This window comes from Sceloporus occidentalis, unplaced genomic scaffold (genome assembly GCF_023333645.1).
Source record: "Sceloporus occidentalis isolate IW3139 unplaced genomic scaffold, rSceOcc1.0.p SCAF_2, whole genome shotgun sequence".
Lineage (NCBI taxonomy): Eukaryota > Metazoa > Chordata > Lepidosauria > Squamata > Phrynosomatidae > Sceloporus > Sceloporus occidentalis.
In genome coordinates this window covers 244405413-244417609 of record NW_028316982.1, presented here as the reverse complement: position 1 = coordinate 244417609, position 12197 = coordinate 244405413, and the positions used below count along the sequence as shown (strand labels likewise).

Sequence of the window (12197 nt, the reverse complement as noted above, 5' to 3'; positions counted from 1 at the left end):
ATTGAACGATTTAATTTTCCATCCTTGTTTTCCTCTAGTATCTTGTGCTCTGTGATAGACTGCCTTAAAGCATGGGAGTTCCATTAGGCAATTTTTCTAATAGCAGTTTATAAGTACATTAAGGAGGACACTGGTTGATTTATTGAATCCCGCTTTTCTCCCAATATGAAGCATAGCAAATCACTCTTAGGATAATGGACACTACCACATCTATGGCAGTGAATGTCATATATGTTGGTAAAGGAAGAAGTGTCAAGATTCCATTTTTGATTACTACTCCTCCATTTCTCTAGTAATAGATTATAGATATCCAATGAAATGTCATCCTCTTATACCCTGTGTTAATTTTAAAACATCAGTGCACTCAAAAATATACAAAGTGAAAATCATGGTAAGCAGTGTTCATCGAAGAATTAATTTTTATTGGTTATAATTTGCTTTAACAGTGAATGCTTATTTTATATTCTGTTGGATAAATTGTTTTCATGGCAACTGTGTTAGATTTGCACTGAAATAATGTCGAGCTTTTGGTTCACCAGCATTAAAAGGAAAAAAAAAGTTGCCAGATATCTTTGAACATCAAAGTATAGATTTCATTTCTTCTCTTAATTCTGCTGACAGGTCAACACGACGGACCTCTGCCACGACAACATGCTGGCTTGTTGCCAGAGTCCCTGATCTGGGCCTACATTGTGCAGCTTAGCTCTGCATTGCGGACCATTCATACAGCAGGATTGGCCTGTCGGGTAATGGACCCCACAAAGATTCTGGTAACTGGCAAAACAAGGTAATATACTTCGCCAATGAAGGCATATAAATGGTGGAGATTTAGAGTAGCCTTTCTGGATTACACTGAAAGCTAAAGCAGTTATAGGGAATTTGTTATTTGTAACCAGCTGTTTTCTGTACTTCCCTCAGCGATGTATTTTTAAATTGTTTTAAAGTGGTTTGAAAGTGATCCATTAATTTGATTCTGTTTCAGTTCTGGTTTTGTTTGAATTACATTCTTCTTTTATCGTAGATTGAAATGACATATATCTTAAGTCCCTTCTTTTGGAGAAATGAAGAGTATAAATCCAGAGTTGTTAGTGGTAGTGATGATAATGATAACAGTATAGTGCTAGTTTGAACATTAACTTGAGTTAAATGATTGAAAAAGTGTCACAGGATTGTGATAATTTTTTTAGCTCCTGTACCTCATTTGTGAATTCCCCCACCTGGCAGCTTTGCACCATCCCACCATCACATGAATTTAGCAAGCTATGTAGAAGAGGGATTTGCATTACAAATTAGCCCTGAAATATGAAACAAATGAGCCTACTCTTTCATTCTGGTTAATGAGTTAAAATGACATAAATGTATGTATTCTTTTAATTGCCATGCCGTTAAGATGAGACATAGTATTCCTAGCTTATGCATATTAAATTCCATGTATGAGTCCTGCATATGGCCAAGTTCATGTGCCTTAATCTAGTGGCCCCAACAGCAATAAATTGCAGCCGTACTCTGCTAAAATTGAGGCTCAAATTGTATAGCACAACTTTTGAAGAACCCATCTTTAAGAAGTCTGTTATAGTTCCCAAGTAGTTCTTAGCATGACATCTTGATACCGAGCATACGTAGCATGAATGTGTGGAAAATGTGTGCAAACTGATAAGGTCAGTCATTCAATCATTTTATTTATATCCCACCTCTTCCCCAAAAGTGAGACTCAAGGCATCCAGAATTCTTGCTGTTGATTGTTCAGGCAGTGTACAGCACTCTGAGACTTAATTCATTCTCCAAGTCAGTGGAATATGGAAAACATATTAGACTCACAACATTGCCGAATTAGAAGGTATGCAAGGGGTCATCTAGTTCATCTACTTGCTGATGGATTCTTAGAAGATGGCCACCAAAAATCTTTAAAAACCTCCAATGAGGAGGAGACCACCACTTTGCCAGACATTCTATTCTACTGTCAGACAGCTTTTACCATCAGGAAATTATTCCTAGATCTTAGTGAGAATCTTCTTTCTTGTAATTTGAATCTTATTTGTTTGTATCCTACCTTCTGGAGCAAAAGAAAACAAACTTGCTTCATTTTCTACAGGACAGCCTTTCAAATATGTGAAGATAGCTATCCTGTCCTGTCATGGGTCTTTGTTTCTAGATCTTCTTTTTCAGTTGTTTAATGGAAATATATACATTTGCTTATGTTTTTGCACATTTGCCACTCAACTTACATTAATTGCAGCGTATATGTGTGTAAATACATCCTAATTTGATAAATAGTTGCCGTTAGTATAAGTTTATTAGTAGGTAATATCTGTAATGTAGCTCTTAAGTGAGTCGAACAGGAAAACAGAATAATGTTATGACTTTCCATTTCCTATAATGCTTCTGTCCTCAAGGCTGCGAGTGAACTGCGTTGGAGTCTTTGATGTGTTAACATTTGATAACAGCCAAAACAATCCCCTGGCCCTAATGGCACAATATCAGGTAAGAGTGCAGCTGTTTCTCTCTTTCCACTATGTTTGTTTACTGCATATTAATCACTGGTTATCTGGAAGTAGACATCATTTGTACTATGATTTTTATTTTCTTCTTTAAAACCATCAGTTTTAGGAATGTTTGGAGTGCAGTGGGGGTGATATGGGGCCTAGGTACTGCATTTCCCCCACCTCTGCTCTTGTTGAAAGCATAAAAATAAGTAAGAGGTTAGATCTTGTTGACTGTTGAGGCTCATATTCACAAGAATAAAAATATCCCAGGGCTGCATTCAGAGCAAAGCTGGTACAAGCAAAGCACCCCCACACTTTCCCAAAAACATTTCTCTCCAGTCTAACTGAATGAGCAGGGTTTGCCAAGCCCAAGAGGAGTAGTACTGCTGAGAGGGAAATCACAAAGATGGGGTAGAGTGGGATGAACATTTACCAAATTTTTAGGAATCTGTGTGTTGTTTCTGTTATTTTGTAATGGCTGAACAGGGTTCCAGATTTCCAGGATAGGCTTGTGGGGTCTAGGGCCCCTGGGGATTCCCTTTCTGACCACATCTTTTCTCTCAATCCACCTGATTATGTGTGATAAAATAGCCATTATCTTGTTAGTCATAATCTATTAACCACTTCCAAGAAAAATGGAAAGCATGCAGGTTTGCTGCAAAATATGTTGGGTTTTCTTCTTCTTTTTATGCTTCTTGGGGAACATCTCACCATCCATCTAACTAGTTTCCAGTAGTTGGAAGCTAACAACATATGTATTGTACCTTATAGCAAAACTGCATGTTTCCCCCTTCATTTGAGAAACCTGTTGGCAAACAGGTGAGAGGGGTATGTATGTATGTTTTTGAAATTTGGTTCTAGGATGCATGTTTTTGATGCATGTTTTTGAAATTTGGTTCTAGGAATTGTATGCAGACGGTGGTAGTTATTTCTCTAAAGCATTAAATTTGGCAAGCTAATCCTTAATTGTTTTAAGACAAGAAACTAAAATGCAACTGAATCTGTCTGAATTTTTGGAAAACTTTGAAAGTTTTGAATTATATGATCTCATTCCAAATGTTCACCTGCACTAAAACATTTGCATGAATGTGTCTTTGATTTTCCCCCTTTATGAGTATTGCAGTTTCCTTGTAGCTAGTTGGAAGAAACAACAAATAGTGTTTTGAAAAAGACATTCCTACCAAATTTGTGAATAATGTAGCAAGCGTTCCAGATTGGTGCATAGCGTAAGGGAGCTCCAGTCAGAAAATTGGTAAAGGTAAAGGTTTCCTCTTTGACAAGCTTGTCAAGTCATGTCAAACTGTAGGGAGTGGTGCTCATCTTCATTACTGAGCCGAAGAGTCAGCATTGTCAAAGAAGACTCTGTGATCATCTGGCCAGCATGACTGCATGGAATGCTGTCACCTTCCCACTGAAGTGGTATCTATTTATCTACTTGCACTTTTACATGCTTTCAAACTGCTAGGTTGGCAGAAGCTGGGACAGGATCACTCTGTCACATGGTGCTTGGACCGCAAACCTGCCAATCTTGCAGTCAGAATCAGAGTCTTAACCACTGAGCCACCATGTCGCTTAGAAAATCTGTACCTTTCATTGAAAGACCTTCACAAAGCTATTGAATTCTTAAAATAAGATATGTATAGTGGAAGAACTGGTGTTTCATTGTTTTGAATGTAACTTTGTTCCTTCATGCTACTCTTGAGTTTCTTGAGCCTGAACAACTCAAAAACTGACCTTTTAAAAATTGAATTCAATCCCTCTTTGCAAACAAGCTTCATTTACAAACAAGTTTCATTTATATACCACTTCATGCCGCCTAAGCAGTGTCTAAGTGGTTTACAACTGTAAGCTAATTTGCCCCCAACAATCTGGGTACTCATTTTAGCAACCTCGGAAGGATGCAAGCCTAAGTCAAGCTTGATCCCTTTTGCTAGTCTTGAACTCACAACCTTGTGGTTTTGAGTGAGTGGCTGCAGTACAGGCATTTAACCACTGCACCACCAGGGCTCCTCTTTGCTTGTTCTCTCTGTCTGTATCCTTTTCTCCAACTTGTGTGGTTGTGGGCCTCTCAGTTTTAAAGTTACCATAGGTGGAGCCACACAGAAAGAAGGTAGCAGTTTTACCTTATTGGGGCTTGGGCACACTGTTTGCAAATTTAAAAAAATGTTTTTAAGAAATGGCCTTAAACTTCCCAGAAATTTCAGCTGTGATGGTGTGTATGGATGGATGGTAAGAAGAACAAAAAATCAGCTTTTAAAATCCCTAATGGTTTGTAGTAAGTATTTTGAAGGAGGCTTATGTTTTGTGATGGGATGCCTCTTGTGAAATTAAAATACTCTCCAACCAGCTGTAATGAAAGTTTCCAAAGGAAGGACAAACGAGGGGGTACTTTTCCCTCTTTGTATCCTTTAGTTTCAGGTAGCTAGGCTCAGCTTAAATACCCCAGAGGCACCAGATCCTATCTGATCTTGAAGCTAAGCAGGGCTAGTTAGTCTTTGGATGAGAGACCACCAGGGAATATTATATGCTATTGGCTATACTTCAGAGGAAAAAAACTGGCAAAACCTCCTGTTAGTATTCCTTGCCTTTGAAAACCCTGTGAAATTCATGGGGTCGCCATAAGTCAGCTGGTGATTTGAAGGCACATACACACAGAGAGGCCTAGCCCCAAGCCCTCTAGCACTATATAGGATAGCTGTGGAGGAAAAGGCATTGTTGTACAGTTGGGGTAATGGAAGGGCTAGTTTTCCACTACTACTTCCTGGAGCCCTGCTAAAGAGCACTTTTCCATTTAGAAAATAAGGATGCATTGTAATATGTTTTGTTTAGATCTCTAAATGTGACTTCTGTTGCCATTTTGGACTTCCTGTTTTATACATTCTGGGGATAATCTGCCAGAATATAATTTATGGTTCACTCATGCTGTAGATTTTACACCAATATATATTGTGACAATTTAGGCATACCAAGCTATATTTCTAGTAGTTGCTGTTCATAGATTAGGAAGATTGTCTAGAGTACCCTGTTTCTGAGATCCTTTTCATCATATTCTGAAGTGCAAAGATAAATGTGAGCATCACAGAATGTGACCATCACATGTCTGCAAGATTCTCTGCTCATGGCCATATACAGTTGGACCTCCATCTCCTTGGGGGATTTGTTCTGGATTCTTCCCCCATGGATACACACACACCCGCCGGACCTCAAGTCTTGTTCTTCCTAATGTTCTCCCTAATGTGTGCATGTTTGCTAGCATGGTTGAGTAAATGCATGGCCATTGGGGATTATGGGGCTTGCCATTTGCGGATGCTCAGATCCGTAGATGGAAAGTCTGCAGATATGGAGGTCCAATTGTAGAAATGTATAAGACCACAATGGGGAATGACACATCTTAAACAATCTAAAAAATACTTATGTTCATAGGTAATAAGCTCCTCAGAGTTTGGCAGGTTTTTGGGTTTTGGTTTTTTTTTATAATGGAGCCTAGCATGTACCAGTTGTTGTTTTTGATGGTATGAAAATAAGGATAGATAGCTTCAAAACAGCAGTTCAACCAAGAACATTAATTAGCTAAGTTAACTGCAAATTAAAGTTTGATAACCTTTCAGCTTATAAAAACAGCAGTTCATAATACTTGAAACTCTAGCCTGTTTGTTTTGTCTTTCTTCCATTTGAGAGTATCTCAAGAGATGGCTCCAATCACATTTATTGTTCTTTCTCTTCTACTTCCACTTGGGAGTTTGAACTTGCTTCACACTATAGAGTTAGCATGTAGCTTCCCTTTTTCAGACAGTCACTATGAAACAACGTACACACATACTGAGCATTAGAAATTTAAAGGCAGTTTGCATTGAATTTTTTGACTTCCCACCTCCATCTGTATAGTAGGTTCCTTTTGAATTATTTGACTCCCATTCCATTGGATTTCTCTAAGAGAAATCAAAGTGAAAATGTAATCAGCTGCTGAGATGATACATAACCAGCATGAGTACATTCCTTTTGATATAGCAATTTAATAACATTTTGATTTTAATGTTCATGCTGCTCATATTAATTGAATGTCAACATCACACACACTCCTAAGATGGTTTCCTTTCTCTTGTTTGCTTTCATTGTATCATATCCCATTCTGTATTGAGTCAGGAAAGGACAGAAGTTAGGCATGGACTATGAGGGCCATGAGAAAAGAATGCATTGTTCCTTGCAGTCTATTTTTCATAGTCTGTTTCAGCCACATGAATAGAGATTGACACAGTAAATGGACATAAATAGAACCATAGATAGAATCAGAGGAGAAAATAAGAATTGAAAAGCAGGAAGAAGCGTTGCAATTGAGGGGGAAAATAAAAGACTGCAGCAAAAGAGAAAAAATTCACGGAGGTAAGAAACAGACACAAAATATGTGAAGGCGAGATGGGGAGGGGAATGATTACTGAAGTGTATTTTGCAGCACAATTTTACATATAGTATTTAAAAGTACACAGTATTTCAATAGTAGGAAAGAATAAAATCATAGGTAATCTCATGTTTCTACACTGGCTGATTCTTCTGATGGTTATGAATATTTAAATCTGCATGAAATGGACTGTTTCAAAGTAGTGTGTTTCTGTGTATACATGCTGGCACAATACAGAGTTGTCATAGTATAAAAATAAATTTTAGCACATGAAACTATATAGGACTTTGTGGCCAGTACTAATCTTTCTGTAGGATACTCAGAAAATTCTCCTTAATCATAGATTGTACATATTATCTCAAGTGTGCTTAGATTATAAATTTGATTCCCAAAATGCTCTTTCAACAGCAGTGGTTTTATGTTATGCTATTATGCTATTATAAAACGAATTTATTCCTTTGTCCTCATAAAAATATTTCTAGTCCAGAAAGTGCTATGAAGGTGAATTGCCATTTCAGTTTTAAAATATAAAGCATAGCAAAATTAAGATGAGAAAAACAATATTTTGAAAACAGAAAGCAGAACTAGTACACTTAAAATCACTCAAAACTGTAACAACTCACCTTAAATTGAACAAAAAGAAGCAAATCTAAGTACCCCAGGGTGCTTCCTCAGTGAAAGCACTGTTCCTTCACAGTATTCAGAGTGAAGAGTAGTTTTGGTGTGTAGCAGTGTTAATCACATAAATTGTATCTTTAGTCGTTTTTACTATATGACGATGCTTTATTTCCCTTCTCAATCTCTTAAAACAGTATTATGTGGCAAATCTGAGAGCTATCTAACTTTTCTGAGATTAGGGTATTTCATCTGCTTTATTCTAGTGAAATTTGGCTACGAAAGTACTCCAAAGATGGATGAGTAGTCAGGTGAAGACACAGTCAGGACCTCTGGATACCTTACAGCTTGTTTGTTTGTTTGTTTGTTTGTTTGTTTAAATATATTGACTTTCTCCCAGCACAGAATTCAAGGCGGCATGCAGCAATTTAAAGCAAAGTATAATGAATATCATATACTACTTTTTGGAGCAAAACATGAAGTACCTATGATAAAAATATACCTTGAGGAACAAAGTGGACTTTGCCCTGTAAATAAGAAGTATATGTATATCTAATAGTGCACTAGTTATGTAGCAGTCCTTCTGTAGTTTTGTGTTATATACTCTCAGCTAAATTGACAAAATGACTGCTGATTCATGGGCTTCATTCTTAATTCCCCTTTGGAGAACAGAATAGGATGTCACTTACCTTGCCATTCCATTTGCAGCTTTCTGCTCTCCCCCACAACTCCACTCATATTGTTGGGGTAGATTGTGGGAGGCTGTAGAGAAAGTTGTAAAGAAAGTTTCAGGACTTGGATAAGTGGAAGAGGAGCTTGGAATTCAGACCATATTCTTTAAGCAAATGCTGATCAGAGACCAAATTTTGCATAATTTTACATGGACTATTACTGTTTTTGTATTAACAGAGCTTTCCTTTAAAGAAAATATGCTTTAGAAACCACCTTTTTGCAGAGGATATCTTGACTTTGGTAGTTTCATAATTGAACAAAAGAGACTTCAAAGCCTATGATTGCTGACTCTATCCTTAATATGATTGCATTCAGATTATGACATTTTCCTCATAGAATCATAGAGTTGGAAGAGACCACAAAGGCCACCCAGTCCAACTCCCCTGCCATGCAGGGACTCAGAATCGAAGCATCCCCGACAGATGGCCATCCAGCCTCTGTTTAAAGACCTCCAAGGAAAGAGATCCCACTCTCTGAGGGAGTGTGTTCCACTGTTGAACAGCTCTTACTGTCAGGACGTTTTTCCTAATACAGTGGTACCCCGGGATACGAATGCGCCGCCTTACGAAATTTCCGGGTTACGAAAAAAATCCATTGAAAAAAACAGTTCCGGGTTACGAAGGTTATTTCGGGTTACGAAGAAAAATTTGGTGCTTTTCGGCGCGATTTCACACGGAATCGCGGCTTTCGCTATTAGCGCCTATGGGCTTTTCGGCTAGCGAAAGTTTCTGGGTTACGAAAGCGGCGGCGGAACGAATTAATTTCGTAACCCGGGGTACCACTGTATTGAAGTGGAATCTCTTTTCCTGTAGGTTGCATCCATTGTTCCGGATCCTATTCTCTGCAGCAGCAGAAAACAAGCTTTCTCCATCCTTGATATGACACCCTTCAAATACTTAAACAGGGCTGTCATATCACCAGCTGGTAATTTTATATATATATATATATATATATATATATACACACACACACACACACACACACACACACACACACACATCAGATTAGTCTAGCATGGCCTGTTTTTGAGAAATCCATGTTGACTTTTAGTGATTATGGCATTCCCTTCTAAATGTTCACAGACTCTCTGTTTAATGAGCTGCTCTAGAAACTTTCTTGGTATTGATGTCAGACTAACTGAACAATAGTTGTTGGGATCCTCTCCCCCCCCCCCTTTCCCCCTTTGACAATGTTTGCCCTCCTCTTGTCTGTTCTCAGAGATTATTGCCAGTGGCTCTGAGATTAAATTTGCCAGTTGTTTTTTTAAAAAATATCATTGGATGTAGTTCATCTGGTTCTGGAGATTTAAATTCATTTAGATTAACCAGGTATTCCTGTGCTTTACTTATTCTGTGCTGTATTTCCCCTATTGTGTCCTCTGCTCCATTTTCCTTTGGTTGAGCATCCTTTCCCTTTTGTCAGAAGACTGAAGCAAAGAAGGTGTTGACTAATTCTGCCTTTTCTCTGACCCTATTAGAATTTCTCCATCTTCTCCACGCAGTTGGCCTGCCATTTCATTCTTCTTCCATTTCTTACAGACATACCTAAAAAAGCCCTTTATTCTTAACCTCTCTAGCAAGCCTGAGCTCATTCTTCATTTTAGCTTTCCTGACTTAACCCTACAAGTGCTAGCTGTTTGTTTGAATTCCTCTTTAGTGATTCCCCCTTTTTCCATTTCTTTTACATCTCCCTTTTTAAACTTAGTTCAGTTGAAAGTTCTTTAGTCATCCAATGCAGTTTCTTGAATTGAATTGTCCCTCCTCGTTAGAACAGTTTGAGATTGTGCCTTCAGTATCTCCCTTTTGAGAAACTCCTATCTGTCCTGAACTCCCTTCTCCTTTAGTATTCCTGACCATGGGATCACCCCACATGTTTCCCTAAGTTTATTGAAGTCAGCTCTCCTAAAGTCTAGAATGTGTGTCTGACTATGCCTGGCTTCTCCTTTCCACTGTATAACAAATTTCAGGAGAACATGATCACTTCCACCTGAGGATCCTACTACTTGCACCCCTTTAACCAGGTCATCCCTGTTGATTAGGATCAAATCTAAAATAGCTGTTCCCCTTGTTGCCCCTTCCACCTTTTGGACAGTAAAATTGTCTTCCAGGCAATTGAGGAATTTGTTAGACCTTGAAGTTTTTGCTGAGTTTGCCTTCCAGCAAATATCAGGAAACATCTCTCATTTCTTAATGTGTGGTTATCTGTTTTAGAAAGACATCATCCAGTTCCTCAGTCTTACTTGAGGATCTGTAGTAGACTCCCACAATAACATTTCTCTTGTTTCCTTCCCCTTTCATTTTTATCCAGATGCCCTCCACCTGATTTCCAGGATTTAAGTTCTAGATCTCTTCACAGGTGTAAACATCCCTGACATATAATGCTATTCCTCCTCCATTCCTATTTGGCCTATTTCTGTTAAAAAGGTTAGACCCTTCTATTACTACATTTCAATCACGAGACTCATTCCATAAGGTTTCAGTGATGCCTATTATATTGTATTTGCTTTGTTGTGCTATGAGTTCAAGTTTATCTTGTTTAATTCCCATGCTCTGTGCATTAGTGTAGCCACATCTAAGACCATGGGTCCTCCCCCCTAGCTGTCTGTGTATAATTTTTTCTCTCCCACTATTGGTCCTTGCACTATTTTGCCTTGTTCCCTCTATAACACTTTGACAACAACAACAACAATAAATTATTTATTTATAGCCTGCCCAATCACAAGGAATCCGGGCGGGTTACAGCAATAAAAATACATACAGAATACAATAAAAATTCAAAATTAGCCCCTTCCCGCCCCCTCACTCCTTCCAGGCTGAACGATGGCAGTTGCCATGGAGGGAGGGCTCCTTCTCTTGAGGGTAGTCCCGATGGCGTTGGGCCCACCCCCTCACTCCCTCCAGGTTGGATGATGACAGTTGCCATCTCCTGCCCATGATGTACTCCTGCCTTCCAAGATACTGTCTCCCTCCCCCACATAACTCAGTTTAAAGCCCTCCAGATCAAATTTAGGAGACTACTGGCAAGAACATATCTGGCTTCTGGTTTGAGGTGTAATCCATCCCTTGCCAGAAGTCCCCCTTCATGCAACTGCAGTCCATGATCCAAGAATCCAAATTGTTCTTGGGGCCCCATCTGGAGAACCCGTTGTTCGCATCTGCTATTTTCCTCTCCCTTCCTGGTCCATGCCCCTTAATTTCATTTGATTTCTGTTTGTCCTGCTTTAGAAATGCTGTTGCCTTGTGTAGCCATTTTAAAGGGCATTTGCAGATTTGATTAATATGTTCTGTATAGGAATCTCTAGGTACTCCAGAGTGACTGTCCATGAGGTTGACTATAGAGTTGTGCTGAAGGACCTAGAGATTCCTAGAGAAAACACTAATGTTGGCATTTATAAGTCCTCCAGTTCGATTCTGTGCTCAACCTCCAGTGGATGTTGATCATAATGTTGCTCTGGAAGACCTAGAGAGGTGATCTCTCAGATTAAAAAAAGTACTGGGTTTTTTATTTGTGGTTTTTCTACTTTCAAGGGAGTCCCATGCCCCCAACTCCAGCGAATGTGGATGGGCCACTGTATATTTAGCAGAGGACAGCTGTAGTGCCAAGTAACCACCACAAATCTGAACTACTTCACAGGAATTGATGTTGAGAATCGCGTACACTAGTGCTATTTGCTGTGTTTTCAGCAGGAAAAAGTGGTGTGCCCTAAGTTGACATGTTTGCCTACCTCACAAGGTGGAGTGAATTGTGTGACAAAATGTTTCTGAAAACTGGTAAAAGAAAAAAAATCCATAGGATATTGGGTTAGGGGGAGAGTTCTTACTACAACTGAACTCTGTTACACTGCATACTGTTTGTTAAATTAAACTATAGGATGAAGTGAGTGCCTACTAGTTTATAATAACTTTTTCAATCTCAAGAATAAATGAAATGATTTATCTCCACAAAGTATTTGTATCTAGTTTTAAAGTGCT

The 12197-nt window shown here is 38.7% G+C and overlaps 1 protein-coding gene across 6 annotated transcripts in view; it reads left to right on the top strand.

Annotated features, from left to right (window-relative positions):
• LOC149319905 (PAN2-PAN3 deadenylation complex subunit pan3-like) overlaps positions 1 to 12197 on the top strand; it is an 88527-nt gene that overhangs the window by 64754 nt on the left and 11576 nt on the right. For all 6 annotated transcript variants that reach the window (XM_089512573.1, XM_089512570.1, XM_089512572.1 and 3 more), the window contains 2 exons: positions 622 to 787; positions 2394 to 2481. In XM_089512573.1, the coding sequence (XP_089368699.1) occupies positions 622 to 787; positions 2394 to 2481 (254 nt within the window). The remainder of the gene's footprint in view (positions 1 to 621; positions 788 to 2393; positions 2482 to 12197) is intronic.